This window comes from Pararge aegeria, chromosome 22, assembly GCF_905163445.1.
Source record: "Pararge aegeria chromosome 22, ilParAegt1.1, whole genome shotgun sequence".
In the NCBI taxonomy this organism is placed as follows: Eukaryota; Metazoa; Arthropoda; class Insecta; order Lepidoptera; family Nymphalidae; genus Pararge; species Pararge aegeria.
Genome location: NC_053201.1, coordinates 8,526,453 through 8,544,570, shown reverse-complemented (window position 1 = coordinate 8,544,570; position 18,118 = coordinate 8,526,453). Strand labels below are relative to the sequence as shown.

Here is an 18,118-nt window from a genome sequence, read left to right as displayed (position 1 = left end):
CTTTATATGAATACGTGAAGCTTTCTGCTTATCTACTTTTACAAAGATTGCGCGGATGGAAGAGTATGAAATTTCCCACACTTATAGTTTATATGGAGAAGGAGTGAAGAATACCAATATATATTTTTAATTGTGCATAATAAATACCACGTATTTGAAAAACGCGTTGATTGGGACAATCCTTTGTTTGAAAAATAGGCAAATTAACAGTGTCAATAGAAAACAGTAGTCTTTGACAAAAGAAACTTAAAAATATTTAAACTTATTAATTAAATTAATTATGGTTGAATTTTGAGCAGTGAACGACCATTAGTATATATAAACCTGTGATATGCAATAGAAATACTAAACAGGAATAATAAAAAAGTCATTCTAAAATTATGCAGGTTTCCTTCAAACTATGTTATAGAAATCATTAAATCGCCGCTTGTCCGAAACCAACATTTATACATAATATTTATTTATATATGAAAAGTGTGCCAATTAAGATAGCCTTTAATTTAGTTCATTATTACTAAAATCACTTTGGTTAACGGAGTTCTTATTATGCTCTTCACGGGGGCGGATAAACCGATTACGGAATAAAGTGTTGCGTAAAAACGATTGGAGCCCACGATTTTTTCTAAATTAGAGCTTTGACCATAAGCAATCGGACTCCATAAATAATTAATAAGTCAGTGACAGATTATACACAATATCATATCCCCAGACAAGGGTGAAACACTTAAAATTAAAGCAACAAAAACTTAAAATAAAAATAAATGCTGTTAGTAGAAGTGAACTTTTTGTGTCAGAGCTCGTCCAGGATAGAACTATTGCCTGTGTTCGGGGTAGTGCTTATTTCTGCTGCCAATCAGCATTGCTGTGTTCCGCTCTAAAGTTTGACGGCCGATCGGCGCAGTGGGCAGCGACCCTGCTTCCTGAGTCCAAGGCCGTGGGTTCGATTCCCACAACTGGACAATATTTGTGTGATGAACATGAATGTTTTTCAGTGTCTGGGTGTTTATCTATATATTATAAGTATTTATGTATATTATTCATAAAAAATATTCATCAGTTATCTTAGTACCCATAACACAAGCTACGCTTACTTTGGGGCTAGATGGCGATGTGTGTATTGTCGTAGTATATTTATTTATTTATTTAAAGATCTTTGTTACCTGTATAACTATAGTTAGGTACATGAGGATAAGGACATCAATATATTTATAACAATATAGTATTTGTAAGATAACATATTAGTCTATATAAACAAAAAGTGGATATAAATAGTCGACTTTTAAGAAATGGTCATAAATTAATGACATCTGCATATCGTCTGCGAAAGGTGCAGAAGTCATTTGTGGCACTGAGTATACGCTTTTATAATATGATTCCTAAGGTAATTTTGGTTAAAAAGTTTAAAGAATGTGTTTTAACAACAAATTTATTGATGACAAGGTTGCTTGGAAGCATCCGGCTCACAAGATAGAAAAATGAATTTTAAAATGTAAAATGTAAATTGTTGATATTGGAAAAGAGCAACTGCTGAGTTTCTTGCCGGCTTCTACTCGGTAGAATCTGCCTTCCGAACCGGTGGTAGAGTCACTACACACAGACAGACTTGAAGTTTCAAAAGTGCTTATATTAGGCCTACTTGAAATAAATGAATTTTGAATTTAGAATTTGGATTTTGAGGCTGATGCCTCAGTTTGATGGACACAGGGCGCCATTTTGTAGTACGTGTTCCTAGCATGCCCTGCTAAGAGTTGCTTTGTTTAAAGGCGTCGCGGTTTACCATTTACCAAATGGGTCAGCTTGGTCGGCCAATTATAACAATATAAAAAACCTGTCAAAAGCATAGGTACCTTACAGTTTTTGGAGCGGTGCAATTATATAAGGATGCTATATGACTTCCATCATTATGTGTACAGGTTCGAAGGCTTTAAATCTTGTACGAAATTCTGTGTAAATAAGCGGCGATCGTCAAAGGAACGTAATGTCTGGCGGCCATATCATGTACAATTTACTGTGCAACCTGTACGGCACATTTAAGAAGCTATTAAAACACGGTGTTTGTTCAAGTGCCTCCCAGTTCCACATTAAAAGGCGTTTTTATGTTAAAAACTCTATTTACGTATAATTATGGTATTTTTAAGATAAGAACAGACAGGAATATAATTTGTTTTATGACCGAAATAGAAAATTCGTTTGTTGATTAGGTATTCTTTTTTATAACCCGGATAGATCCTTAAACCGAATTGAACTGAGAACACAACTAACTGTATTAGGTATAAATAATTATAAGTAAAAAAATTCAAATCTTTTTGAAATCACAGTTTGTAAATCTATAAAATCTACGTAATGTTTTCCGGATTTTGCTGCTCAAAAATATTGTTCTGCGAAATTAGCTCTGTTCATAGATTAAAAGATTTCAGAATATCATAACCACTTTTTTTGCCATTGATACAAAATGTCAGATTTTGTTCACTATCCATCCTCAGCATACAAGGGACAAGTTAAAGTGAATGGACTGTAGACTAGGAGCCCTGTACACCTAAATAACTACTCGTGTATGGGCACGATCAACTGTAATAATTGGTAACTGAGCTGTCTACTTTTTCTACTTGGTACATTGCAAGCCCAAAAAAGGGTTGGATAAAAAAAGGAGCACTTATCGTTTTCTTTTCGTAGTATCTTAAGAAAGCAATTGTGAGAGCTATCATTACCTACTGTTCCCTTACGAGTTTTTCTGTGATTCCATTACAACTGGATCCACTGATCTTTCTAAAATGTCTTTTGTGATTATTTAGAAAGTGTATCGAATTTTCTCACACAATAAATCAAGACTTGCTGTGTTCACCTCACAACAGCAACATTGCCTGTTTTGACTTTAGCTTCGCTTTAAATTGTTTTGTTTTGTCTACAATATAAAAGAGTAGAGATCCATTTCGGAGATTGTGGGCTTACTCTACCATCGGTAAATGTATTTAGACCAGTAGGGCTACAGGGCACAGGCAAGAGACAAAAATTATAATCCCCTTTCAAGGGATATAATTAACGTGTCCACCTGCTAAAGCACGGGAACATGGCATAGGTGAAGTTTACCGTTTATTTTTAGACGCATATTATTTGGATTTTTTTACCACTCGTCCGTCAGTGCTATCAGTTAATGAGATGAGAGTTAATACAAATTTTGAGTTGATATTGCGGGAGAAGATACATTTTTATCCTTTCCCCGGGGAGATAATTTTCTTCTTCCTATGCTAGCCGTGCTGCATTGGACTGTTAAAGGCTATTGATGGGGTTGCCCTCCCATCGGACTATGCAGCTGAGAGACTAAAGAGTCCATCTGTGATTGTTGTGCACTATAATACTCCAGCTTAGGTGGAAAATCTGTCTGTAGATTCACCACCGTGGCCGATATAGGTCAGGAAAAATGTGTTTGTAAAATTTAAAAAGAGAAATAAATTCAATTCCATCCTTAAATCCATTCTACAAAGCTACAATGTTATAAATTTGGTTCTAGACTATATTTTAGCACAGCCTTCACCAAGTTATCTTAACACGGAAGATATATATAAGCTAGTTGTCGATTCCGGTTTCGCGATGCAAGCTAACGTATGACTGGCCCTTACTTGATATATAATGTTGTCGTTTATCATACTCTCCTTAATCTTAATCCGTATTATAAAATGTGAAAGTGTGTCTGTCTGTCCCTTGTCGTTTAAAGGCTTAACCGCTGAAACTTCTTGCCTCCAACTTTATGTTTTCAATTTTGGTTTTAATTTTAATTTACGTGGTATTCATCTATAGCCTATAAGAGTCCACTGCTGAACAAAAGGCCTCTCCCAACGGGAGGGTTTGTCATAATCCATTAGATATGTGGTTATTTAAACTTTTTTCCACCCGTCGAAATTATAAAAAGGCCACAATTAAACGAGCTGTGATTTATATGTGGGATGTCCCGGGCTAGATTCATAAATATCGAAAAACTAACTGTTATTACACTAGCTTTTGCCCGCAGCTACGCTCAAAATCACTTAAAACATAAATTGATAAATATACAAATTTTTTATCCCTCATTTAACTCTTAGGGTTGGAATTTTTAAAAATCCTTTCTTAGCGGATGCCTACGTTGTAATAACTATCTGTGCAAAATTTCAGCCCGATCCTTCAAGTGGTTAGAGCTGTGCGTTGATAGATCAGTCACAGTCAGTCAGTCAGTCAGTCAGTCTCCTTTGCCTTTTATATATATAGATATACAAATAACTGTAAGTAATGCTGGCTATATTTGAATGGAAAGCGATAAAGCAGCCTTTCTGTCACTATAGAAAATTAAACTCGTTTATATAAGATGTATCCCTTATTATGTTATTAATAACTAAATTATATAATGTAATGCATAAAGTCGGTAGATTAACATATTGACCAGTAAGTATACATACTGATATTATGTTGTGCGAATCCAAATTACATGCAATTACCTACAGGTATCTGCCGAGCCAATAAAATCGATCGATTTGTAGATATCTGTACCTATTAATCGAAATCGATTATCTAGTCAATAAAGTTAAAATAGTTATTACGGCCGGGCTATTGTAATTCCGCTTGTATTATGAAACAGACTTGGTACAATACGATTTACACAAAGGCTGACCTTCTTGCCCTTACAAGTTACAATTCCTATAATGCAGTAGTTTCCAAAGTTTTCTTGCGTTGCATGCTTTGCTACTGCGTTATGAAATTAATTAATTATCTCTTCTAGGTGAATAGCCAAGTTGAAGTCGAAATCTGCTTTTTGGCTTCGATTCTTATCTGCATATCTGAGCATAGTTGCATGCCCTCAAATCAAATTTCTTCGAAAACTCGAAGTTTACATTTCGGAGTTTACTTTATCAATTACTAGTTTTGCCCGCTACTTCATCAGCGTTATTTTGTACAAATCCTGCGGAAACCCTTAAATTGTTCGGGCTAAGTATGCAGTAAATGAAGTATCTTGTGTCTGCTTTTCAGGGTGCATTTTTTTACATCCCACAGGATACGTCTCCGGCCGGAATAAAAAGATTCTATGTCCTGTTTTTTTTATGTAGGCGGAATTCAATGATATACAATAAAAATTAATCTTAATTTGCTATACTCCGCAAATAGCAGGAGAATCTGTACGGTGTTATTTATAATATCTTTATCTTTAAGTACGCACGTTTCGCTCCGACATGCACCGGAGCATCCTCAAGAGATGTTGACTTTACAATGAACAATTGCTAAGTTTTTTTTATGTTTGTCATTATTTTTACAATGATGTTCGCGATAATTACATTCGTAAGTAGGTACACTTGTACTTTGGCAACCTCTGGTCCAAATAAAACGGATTGATAGTTTCCTAGGACTCTACAGTTACTCCGTATCGCACTGAAATGTGATATCACTTAGTGCGCGAGATGATATTACATACCGCGCTAGATTAGAGAGGGCTTGCGAAGTCCTGCTTTTGCAAGAGTTAGGGTTTAGTGGTGAACCACAGAATGTGAAATCGGTAGACGCTACGAACAGATTAAATTCACCACGTTAGATTTCTTAAGTAAAAACATATAGGTTCTTACCACGTACATTGACGAGTACAGAGTAGATAAAATTTTTACGTCTTTTTTTTTTTCATGAATAATTACTACCCCTTACTTATTGCCGGCGAAGAGGATTGTAATATTCCTTTCAAGCAGACTTGACGACCTCTCTGGCGCAGCGGTGATTTTGTGGTCTTTTAAGACAGAGAAAATTGTGAGAGAATTCATAATTCCTGAATATTCTCAGATCTGAGACCATGGCTAGTTTCTGTATGCTACTTAGAAACCGATAAGAAGTATGAGTTTAATATCACTGCCACATCCCTAAGAGATTAGCCCTGCATTATCATTACCAACAGGTAATATTGCAGGCAGGGCAACTTATTTGATGTTAGGTGTTAACCTAATATTAGATGCCTTTAATGGGAAACTAAAGCCTACAAAATAAGGGTATTCCAGATCTTTGCAGTGCTTTTTCGTTTGGAGGCTGTTGATGAAACTTGGTTGCCAATTAAATTGTTACATGGTAGAGCCATGCTATCCAGGCATCTTTATTAGGAAGAAAACATAGGTTACAGATTTTAAATAAAATTACTTGTATTTAGAATTTAATTATGTAAATTTAGAATCAATTTAAAATTGTATCTAAATTATTATAGTATTATTATGGTAGAGCCATCCCATTAATGGGGCCAGTACCTACTTACGAGAACTCCAGAGTTTGGTAATGGGGAAGAAGGTGTTCCAGCAAGAACCAATATTTGCTCATTGCAATTTATTTTAAACGATGTTCCAGCAAACCAGTTAATTCTGATATGGTGACATATTGAGGCTGAATAAAATACATTAAAGCTGTAAATATGCAGTGGAATTTATTGAAATGTTTATTAATTTTATATTACAGTCAATACGGCATGGCAAAATTATTTAGCGAGTAGCGCTGACATTTTTAACGCCCTTGATATCTGAGTGCGTTTCGGTGTTCTTTTATTTTAATGTGGCTAAATAACATTCAGTAATAAGTAAAATAAAGTATTATTATTCTTCCACAAACAAATGTGTGAGTATATTTACAATAAACTATTACTATAAAGGGCTTGAAATTTTGGGAGAATATTTTTTGAGATTTCTGGAGGTGTACTGAGGAAGGTTATTTTATTATGTTGTGTACAAAGTGTTTAACGGAGTAGGATAGTTGATATGAAAGTAAAACGTTTCAAGTTATATTATCCATCTACCATCTAAAGACTTTCGGATTATTACACAGTTATTAAAAATACTACCCCGAGCAGATGAAATATGAAATGGAAGTCCTTTATTTTCTGAAAACGTTTTTCAAGATACGGGTATATCCACGACCATTACAGTAAAGAGAAGATATCTTTATTGCACATACAAATAGTAAACTAAGTTAACAAAACAAACGCTTATACTAAATATATGCGCAAAGGCTGCCTTATAGCTTAAAGCGATCTCCTCCATAAAACCTTTGGTTGAAGAAACATGTTACACGAAACATGATGTGCAATAGACATTACATATAAACTAATACTACATATATAGTTAAACAGTTAAAATAAAGACATTACATGTACTAAATTTTACACAGTTTTTATAAATCCCGTCTTTATAATATTTCTTTACTATTATAAGTAATCTTTAACAGTCTAAACACTTATGTTATACTGGAATCAGTCAATTACGCGAACTTAAAACTCTTATATTAGGTACTGTTCCTTCCCCATGTGTGGATGTAATACGAGAATAATCACGCTTGAGAACTTGAGTGCCCCATACACATAGGGCATGTTCAGATTAAATGCGCTGATCGAGCGTCAAGTTCTTGAGTTTTCGGCTAGTACTCATGACGCTCGTTTTGCGAACGATTCTCGATCGACACTGCGATTTCTGCGTTTGTGGAAAGTAACATGTAAACATGTCCTTTGTAGATTAAAGATAAAAGATGGAAACAACGACGTTGAACGCCCGAAGGCTAGTAGAGGGTCCAATTAACTAAACGCAATGTGGTACTTTATCGGTTGATTGATAACAGTTAACTTATGCACAGGGAGTAATTTTTCTGCGCAAAGGACCAGCAGACGTAGATCAACGTCTTTGAAAGAAGATTCATAGAGTAACAATGTGCAGATTTTTTCATAGTAACAGTCTACATTGCATAGGTTAACTACTGTTGTAACTTGTTTTTCTTGTAGATCCATTTATTTGGTTACGGTGGAACCCCTGCCTGCTGCTTTCTACTATATTCCCAAAACCAAAAACTCTTACGCAAGTTATGACAAATAGATATAATACTTTTATAAAGTTGAGGCTGTTCCCCAGTTTATTATTTGCCTAAATATTATACTCGTAATAATGAAACATTATCGTTTAATACTACATAAATTATCATGACTTACATCTTGTGAAAACCTTATTGATTTCTCGTCCGTGGGGTCTGCCTGGGCCACTTTGGAAATCACTGGTCCACAACTCCACTTTTTGTGTACTCTATCGCATTAAACGAGCGTGTGTAAATAAAAATTTAACACGACGACTAGGACGTCTACGGCCCGTTATTTATGCGTAGAAAATACGCTGTGAACATAGGCCCTATGATCTCTTAGTACTCGTTGAAGCGTGTTCAGAAGTCTCCAGCATCGAAGCGTGTTAAGTCCGTTTAGTCGCGCGTGAGCTTTCTCATAACTCACGGCTTCTTAGAAATTAAATTAATAAAGCGGTTAGAACGTGTTTGCGAACGCGCGATTAAATCCTGTCATCTGAACCTGCCCATATTGTTTCGTTATAATAAGTTGATTATACTTACGTTGGCCATTCATTTTGTTTACGATGGACAATATACATTTATTTTTCATTCGAGACCGAACGAATTGTGCAAAGATGTCCGAACTCCGAATATTAATACAAGAGTGATTCCGTATAAGGACGATTAAACATCCATATACGGATGACTGAAATCAGTGGGTTGGTTCTCGAGGTAGTTGAATCATGGATTTTACGCTCTCGTTCCCGTTTTTAATATTATGCAAATCGTAGTGTGGGTGCAATAAACTGTAACAAGATAATCCAATAGTAAATTTGATTATCTGGAAAATAAAATGTCAATGATAATCTTCAACTTATTAAAATATCGCGTGCTTATGTAACGCATTGTGATGTAACGTGATGCGGTAATACTGTATATTTTATTTATATTCTGATTGAAGTTACAGACATCGTTGGTTTCATTACTAATCTAAATTCAAACTCGTACATACTGAACATCATCCATGGTATTTTGAAGAAAGTGGCAGCCCTAGTAGGTGTTAGTAAGCCGACACTAGTTTGTTTTGCCAATGCAAGCGTAGCATTGTATACTGTATAAGTTGCAATACAAACTTTGCATCTTGTGTGCGTTTGTATGAATGTGTTACAGATGTGACAACTGTGACAACTATTTACGCTATATCGAGAAACAGGTGGGCCGGTTGGTATCAGTAAATCGTATTGTTTACAAACGAAGCAATTATTCTTGACGGCATAGTATACACATCAACATTTTTTTTTACCTCTAGGTAGCGTCCTTTTTCTTTATTTCCCGACGCGAAGGAATGTTGAATGAAATATTCAGGGAAGGAACTGTTAAATTCGAAATAGTCTATAACTGTTATTTCTCCTAAATTGCTATACTCCGCGCAAAGCAGGAGAATTTGTACGGTGTAACTCGATCTTTGTACACCATACCAAACAGCTTTTCCGCAATAAGGACGTTTCGCTCCAACACCTCAGGAGATGTTGTCTTTATAATGAACAATAGTGGAGTATTGACTTATCAATTGTACAGCCTGCTTTTATTCAAATATTCTTTGGTTTAGGACTGTCCCGCGGCTTCCATCATATATATGGGTTTATCCCATTAGTTTTATAAAGGTTATTTTTTGTTCCAGGGACACCCTCTACCGTCTCTCTCTTCAGGGCCTGAGACCTTTGGAGCGCGCGGACTGGCCTGCCCCACCCGAAAAGGCAAAGCTATGCCAAGACAAGGGCCAGACCGAAGAGGACTGTCACAACTACATCAAAGTCCTGCTTTCTTACGAGCAGAAGCTGTTTGCGTGTGGGACCAACGCGTTTAGTCCTATTTGCAGCTGGAGGGAGGTATGGATTATATTTGGTTTTTTAAATATCTGATCTGATTCGTTTTAAATTATGATTGCTATTCATAAGACTCGGTGTCACCAGAGATTTTCCCAGTAGATAAATACCTTGTGATTGTAGGTATACAACGTGTAACGGAATATCGAGATACTGTTGAAGGGTGCATAAGTATATTTCATATGGAATCACCCTGTAAAAATATGAAAACCATTCCCAGTGTTTACTTATGACAACCCTATTGAAGACAAAAGACCGCCACGTGCATAGCACCTACGCTACTGGAAACGTACCTAATAAAGTGGCAGGAGTCACTGAAAATCAGTTGTATCTGATTTCTTACAGTGAAAACTATGGCAATGGTTTACTCAAAAACTATTAGCATTTCCGATAGACACACAGATAGGTCTCAGAAACATTAATTGATGCACCTCTGAAGCCTCTGAAGTTATATTTAGGTTTTCATTTACACATAACACACTTGTCTTGACATTTTCTTGTAACCATGGAGTAAAAATAAAGGTTAGTTCAAAAGAGTCTTTGGTGATCACGCCTATCGATAACTGCTATTTGAAAAACTTTTATCGAAATAACACGTACTATTAATATAAATTATTATGCACTTTGATGCCAGTTTTTATATTTTTATATGTTAATTTCTGAAAGTTAGTTGGATCCGCTTTGCTATTACGTGACATTAATCTTTTCACTTACCTGCCTTTTAGCATAATTAAACAGAAGTTCGATGGGGAAAACTGGCTTCACTTTACGTACAGAAACAATTAGTGCGACCAGTTAATTAACCTTAATTAAATAAATAGTGTCCCAAAGAATTCAGGGCACAGTAAATTTATTGATGCTGCTATTTCGATAAATAATTAAAAATGTATAAAAGTAAAACGTTGATTAAAGTGCACTTGGATAATGTAATTATGCATTGAACTAATATAATTGCATTTATTAGGTCCAACTATTCGCTTTTTGCTCTGATACATCATCAAATTTCAATTGGTCTACAGATTGGTCAGTTTGAGAGATATGTCATGGACAGATCAGCTTTTTGTGCCATAATCATGAACATTATTAGTCTTGATTTCCTTCTTCTTGTTGTTCTTCTTCTTATACTCCCTTCTATACGCGATCAATTAAGGTCCACACTTTATAATGCTTATCCTTCTTTAAATAAACCATCCATCTCTTCTTTAATCTTCTTTCTAATTCTTGATCCTGATCATCATCATTATTATCAGCCCATAAGGTATTCCTAGGACATTTCCTTGCCGTCTCCCAGGAGGCTGGAGTTTTGAGCTTAGATTCTCCTCAATGTTACAGTTCAAATTCAATTCAATTTCAAAATTCATTTATTTGAAGTAGGCCTAGTTTATAAGCACTTTTGAAACGAAAGTCATTCGGTTTTTAATGACTTTACCACCGGTTAGAAATGCAGATTGTACCGAGAAGTGCCGGCAAGCAACTAAGCTGAAATTGCGGTTGATAGGTTTAATAAAATCTTACTTTTTTTTAGATCGAAAGCCTCAGTCTGGTGTCTGAATGGGTGTCGGGTGTCGCCAGCTGTCCTCACAACCCACACTCAAATGTGACAGCGATATTTGCGAACAGTGGAGAATATTTTGCGGGGACTCCGACAGATTTTACTAGTTCGGACACTGCTATTTGCAGGTTAGTAAATAACTTATTAATTCTAGTATCATACCATGTGGTGACTGTAGATCAGAATACAGCTGTCACCACCTCTACACTTCCTGCGGTTGTCGTACGAGGGGACTTAGTGTCTATGATCTACCATGATCTACTTTGATCACCAACCCGTCTCGCGAGTTTTTTTTAAAAAGAATAGAATAGAATAGAAAAACTTTATTGCAACACATAACAATAGGAAAACAGTAATAGTAAGTACTTAGTGCTAGGGTGCAAAGGCGGCCTTATCACTAAAAGTGATCTTTTAAAGGCAACCTGTGCATAAAGTATGTTACAACAAAATAAAATAAACTTACATATATACTACATTTACATATTAGCCAAAGGTTCAAACTTTCCCGTTGGGACAGGTTTTTAGTCCAGCAGTGGACTGTTAAGGCTATAGATAATAAAATAATTCAAGTGACAAAATGACTTACAATCCCTCAACTATGCGGATAAATTAAAAGCAACACAAGATCTTGGTGTGTTACCTTACACGAAACCTATGTCCTGTAATTTACCTGCGTTCATGAACTGCAATTTTTATGGTGTGATAATCTGAATATATTCCATTAGAAAGCGCGAAGATATCGGAGATATCCAGTAGCGTTTTCTGTCTATAGGTAAAAGAGGGATAAGGCTGTCAGTTACCATTTTGGGAGTCTCCCGGACTATCAAAGGATGCGAGGCCTGTGAGTGGTATCTCCACCACACATGTGAAGGCGAACAATCTTAATAGTTAGAAATACATTAACTTTTTTCATATGCCCAATAAAGTGATAAACGACTAAGACACCGGAAGGTATCTTGGCATCGTTCGAGACCATGACTGAGGTGCATCGATAATGCAGTCGTATTTATATCAAAATACTCACCAACTCAATGTCATGAACGTTGGTAGTTAATCAAATATAATTTTTATTGTTTCTTAAAAACTATCCGTTAACTATTTAATAAAATATCTGGCAAATATAAATTTATAGTTATCAAAAGTTTAATTATTTACCCACTTCATAAATTTACCGTAACAAAAGTCTTCTGTTATGACTCTGCTACTTAAATGCTTCATATAGAAAATTAGAATTTTGTCATTATTTTCAGGAGTCACGGCGCTTCACCTCGCAAATCGGTAATGCTTCGCACAACTCAGTACGATTCCAATTGGTTGAATGAACCACAATTCGTTGGCAGTTTCGAAGATGAACATTTTATTTATTTCGTATTCAGAGAGATTGCTGTGGAATACTTGAACTACGGCAAGGTGAGCCTAAAACGATATTTAATTTCATTATAGCATTTTAAAGTTTCTTTGTTTAAAATACCTTCTACATAATCTCTAACTACTCAGAGTCATAAAAATTGCGGAAAACTACTGCAACAATTTTCTCGTACATCAATACGGCAAGTAAATAACTATACTGTGACATTAAATACATCGCCATCTAGCCCCGAAGTAAGCGTAGCTTGTGTTATGGGTACTAAGATGACTGATGAATATTTTTATTAATATACATAAATACTTATAACATACAGATAAACACCCAGACAATGATAACAATCATATTAATCACTCTGACATTTTCCATTAAGTCTATGTGACGTTCATAATCATTAATATGCCACAGCTAGAGGTAGACTCTTTCTAATTGTTAGTGAGGGAGTTAGAGTATTGACCCACCATGCTGCTACAAGGCAGATTGGCGGGCTGTGACAATTATTATTATCAAACATTTGTGATAATTACCGCCAGCTTAAAAGCAGGAAGGGGTATAGATAACCATAGTTTCCTGAATAAAACCAGATACTCAGAACTTATTGATGCGACATAAATTATGTTTAAATTAGTTTTCTTTTTCACACGGAGCCATACAGATAGATGTGCTAATATATCCGTGGGAAAGAGCGAAAGGCATTTCTCCCTGGCCTTCAATTACGCAATACGTAATAATATCGCTAATGTTGTCAACTCCGATATCCAGTTTTATTATGACCAGTTCTTTTAACATTGAAATTTACTTGTAAGATTTCGCGCGATAATGTTCGTTTGCATTATACCATTGTACCAAAGGTACCATTGTTTTTTTATGATTAAAATTTAGTTTCTACGAATTCTTTAATATTAATTGCAAGAACCTCTGATGCTCTCTGCTCAGGTCACCTAATTACGCCAAAGAAGTATAACTTCTAACGCGTGTACATAAGTACACACACGTTTTTTTTTTTATCTCAACCAAGTGCCAGAGTCTTGCGGAACGTTATTTTAGGAGCTTTGTTTTTGTTTTTCTAGGCAATATACTCGCGTATAGCACGCGTCTGCAAAAATGACTCTGGCGGCCATCTTGTGATGAAGGATAATTGGAGTACGTTCCTGAAAGCACGCCTAAAATGTCCCGTACCAGGAGATCTGCCGTTTTACTATGACGAAGTGCAGAGCGTCGAGTATCTTTCCCAGGAAAAGATACTGGTCGCTGTCTTTACTACACCCACGTAAGTTCTTTTTTATTTTTATCACTTTCGTTTATCTGAGATTAGTCTTTGGGCTACAATCAGGTATTTATTAGAAAGCTTAGGTCATCAATCATCATATGCCCTTACATAAAGTAGTAAGCGACGGACCAAGCAGACGGTCCACTTGATGGTAAGTGGAAAACCATTGCCTATAAACAGTGCAACACTTCACATTGCACACTGGGGACACATCGTGCAACGTGCCCGTGCCACCCTATGTCCATCAACACTCCCTATGTTTAGACGGCCGAGTGGCGCAGTGGGCAGCGACCCTGCTTTCTGAGTCCAAGGTCGTGGGTTCGATTCCCACAACTGGAAAATGTTTGTGTGATGAACAGGAATGTTTTTCAGTGTCTGGGTGTTTATCTGTATATTATAAGTATTTATGTGTATTATGTTCATAAAAAATAAATATTCAACAGCTATCTTAGTACCCATAACACAAGCTTCGCTTACTTTGGGGCTAGGTGGCGATGTGTGTATTGGCATAGTATATTTATTTATCATGGCGTATATGTTGCCACATTTGCCTGTAAATGCATCAGCTACTTTGAGACCAGAAACAATGCTGCTTATTGGCAGAAATAATCACGGTGGGAGTATTCCCCGGACGAGCTCTGCACAAAAAGATCTACTCTCTCTGTCTAAACGTTATTTTTTATTATTCAACTCTTTATTTGTATACCACTATGAAGTTAGGAAAATAAAGAACAATAGAATACAAAGACAGACGTAGAATACAAAAGGCGCCCTTATCGCTTAGTAGCGATCTCTGCCAGGCAACCTACGGATTAGGACAAGATGAGCGAGAGCGGACAACGTAGCGTTGCTTTACTTAACGTTTCTAAACAATAATTTGAAATCAGACAAATAATAACTATTCGTTACCGATTTCTTTTGATTTAAAATTTTGTTCTTTATGCGAAATCATTAGATTTCGTTGTGAAATTTCATAGGTCCATACACTTTTGATCTGTACTTCTTTTTGGGCCCCAAATTTTGATCTTATATTTTTTTATTAAATTTGAGTATATTTTCAACAGTAACAGCATAGCCGGCAGTGCAGTGTGCATCTACAATATGTCGGATATTCACATGGCTTTCGAAGGCCCCTACAAAGTACAAGAGTCCCGAATGTCTACTTGGGAGCCCAGGTCCCCTTCACATCTAGCAAGGGAACACTTTAAATGTAACAGTGATACCAGGTTAGTATCCTATTGTTATAAATCTTAAGGATGTAACAGCTAAATCTTCCGGAAGGTGACAAAATCACAACTAAAATTTTGACTTGTTCTTCAACATCGTGTCAATCGATAGAGATTGCTGAACATAGGTTATGGTATATTTTGTACCACACACAAGTCCAGTGGTGCGATTGATGTCGTCTGTCCAGCTCGTTAGGGCTCCACCAAATAAAATAACAACACCATGCTAGCTCGATATAATAATAACTATACCTAATAGCTTTCACCAGATTATCGTCATGTGGAATAGTAATGTCAACAATTATTGCACGGCGCGGCGCACTGATCGATCGACTAGCACACTATATCAGGTCTATTAGCTGTAATATACCTGCCAGTGATAATCCTTCGATCTCAGTAGAGCAATACACTGCTATTTTCAAGAACTGACGCTGGGTCGTACCTATAGAAAAGCATCTCAAAATCGATATGGCCAAACCGAAGAGCAATTTGTTGATGAACTATCCTGGCTACTTGATTATGTCTGTGCAAGTATTCGCCGTAAGCAAGATGAGAACACCCGGAAACTATGTGCCTGAGGGACTTCCCCGCGCGATGACACGCTCGACACATGTCTAGAGTGCCATCTTCTTCTTCATCATTCCATTCTTTCATAATGTGTTTCCGGTAGTTTCTCGTCTTGAAGACTTCGTCCATAATTGCACAAACAAGACCCTCGGTTTCCCCAAATAGGTCACCGAACTGTAACCAGGATACAGATGCGATGCGATTTGATCCGGTCCCGACAGGGCCTTGTAGAATCTGCCATGCAACTCCTTACTCTTCCGTACCGCCCTACGATCTTTAACTATACCTAAAAGAGGTGACCTCAATAACTGGATGTTTTTTAAAGATCTGCAATGTTACGTAGTTGATATTCCTTGGAGATAAGCTTTGTTTCCTGGTTTCTAATCAACACCACAAAGATTTAGATGCCCATCCGGCTTCTGTTTTACCCGTCACATTGACGTATCCCCTAAGTAAGAGTTTATAGGCATCGTCTCCGCCAGCGCGCTCTGAAATAGAGCTGCATTATAACTTACCATCTCGTGTGATATATTAAATTATAGTTATTTTTTCAACTGTTGTATTATTTATTTATTTATTCGTAATCAACAGCGTTACAATAAAAATATATTTATAAATACTTTTACTTAAATCTAAGGCCACAAAGATTACATAAACATAGCATTTTGAAATAGTCTCGGATTTAACATAAAAATAATTAAGTATTTTGAATTAATAAATATTTAAAAGAGTTAATAACATTATAATAAGGGGTATTAGTATCACATGACTGTTTTAATACCTAATTATCAGTTGCATACAACACTTTATCTACACCCATATGAATCCTCTGTTTTTTGTAAACTACTAAACAATAATAATATAAAAAAAAATGGCGGGGATTCTAATGACTTACTTTTTTTTATTAACAATGTTCTTTTTTGGTTTTCATACAGATTCTACGCATAAAGTAAATAGTACGAATGTGGCTGTCTGTTGAGTAAACCCTTTGCGCAAGAGATCATATCACCCGTTTAGTTTTGTTCTTCTAATGTTTGCAATAAGCTAACTGTTTCAGGATATTTTATAGCGTATTTAAAGTATGGGAGTAGATAAAAAAATATACTCGTAGATGAAAAAAGTAACATGCGTTTTAAATGTTATGATATTGGCCAGCATAAAAAGTAACGCCTCAAACTGTATGTACTATTAATTTCAGATATCATCAATCCATCGAATATCGTAATTATCATTTGATGTACGAATCAATCCAACCCATATCTGGTGAACCTGTATATAAGGCTACGTTGAAACGCTTCACACACGTCACCGTCGATGTAACCGACACTAAAAACGTTGCCAAACAACTCGTGGTGTTTGTGGCAACACAAAACGATGAAATTATGAAGTTGGCAATACTGCCAAGGTACGAGGGTGCCTGTTTAGTTGAGACTTGGAGGTTGAAGAATGGGAAGGAAGGATTTAATATAAACACGATGCAGTTTGTTAAGGCTTCTGTAAGTATATTATTGAGTTTGAATAAAGTCGAGCCGTTATTCGGCTAAATCTTGATACATATTTATCAATGATTAACTTTAAATTTTATTTTCAAACCCTATGCAATTCTGCACTAGAAAACTAAAATATCAGGTGTGTTTGTGCTCAAAGTTTTGGTAGACTTCAGACGCCTTTGATAACATTTTAGACAACTCTCAGACGAGCAGGTTTCCTATCGATGTTTTCCTGCACCATAAAAGCAAGTGTTTTTTAATTGTATAAATTGAAAACAAATAATTCCGAAAAGCGAGACAGTTTCCGAACAGGCCGAAGATTGAACTCGGTCAGCAGTCGCAGTCCAAAAACAATTTTTGAAATAAGCATGATAAGGCTTGATTTTTTATTGATGAAGAGTTTGGCTTTGAAAATAAGAGGAGAACATCCCTCCAACGTTACTTTGATATATATCCCCGGTACCAAAGCCTTTTAGCCATTACTTTTCAACATCCTGCATATTAATAATGATTTTCGTTTCGTTACAGATGTCGATCTACATAGGCAGTGATAATGGCGTTTTGAGAATAGGCAGTGAAAGGTGTTCTCGCTACAAGAGTCGATCAAGTTGTGTGGGTGCCGTCGATCCGCATTGCGGCTGGGACGATGCTCGAGAACTGTGTGTGAAAGCATCGACGCATTTACAAGATTCTTACTTCATTCAGTCCACTGCTAGCTGCCCTACTGTCAACACGCCTGGTGAGTTATTTATGGCGACAGCTGAAGTGAAGAGCTATGCCAGAACAAAAATGTAAATCCTTGAGTAGCTTCGTATCTGACTTCTTCCCTGGCGCAATGGTGAGCGCTATGAATTGTTCTGTTCTGGTGGCTTTGGCCGTGGCAAGTTACCACCTTACCGACAAAGACGTGCCGCTAACCGATTTAGTGTTTCGATGCGATGTCGCTTGGAAACCG

General features: G+C 36.3%; 1 protein-coding gene across 3 annotated transcripts in view; it reads left to right on the top strand.

Moving 5' to 3' along the window:
- Positions 1-18,118, top strand: part of LOC120633648 (semaphorin-5B) — an 81,196-nt gene that overhangs the window by 50,110 nt on the left and 12,968 nt on the right. For all 3 annotated transcript variants that reach the window (XM_039903938.1, XM_039903937.1, XM_039903939.1), the window contains 7 exons: positions 9,488-9,695; positions 11,218-11,372; positions 12,495-12,654; positions 13,681-13,880; positions 14,945-15,106; positions 16,872-17,169; positions 17,692-17,902. In XM_039903938.1, coding sequence (XP_039759872.1) covers positions 9,488-9,695; positions 11,218-11,372; positions 12,495-12,654; positions 13,681-13,880; positions 14,945-15,106; positions 16,872-17,169; positions 17,692-17,902 — 1,394 coding nt within the window. The remainder of the gene's footprint in view (positions 1-9,487; positions 9,696-11,217; positions 11,373-12,494; positions 12,655-13,680; positions 13,881-14,944; positions 15,107-16,871; positions 17,170-17,691; positions 17,903-18,118) is intronic.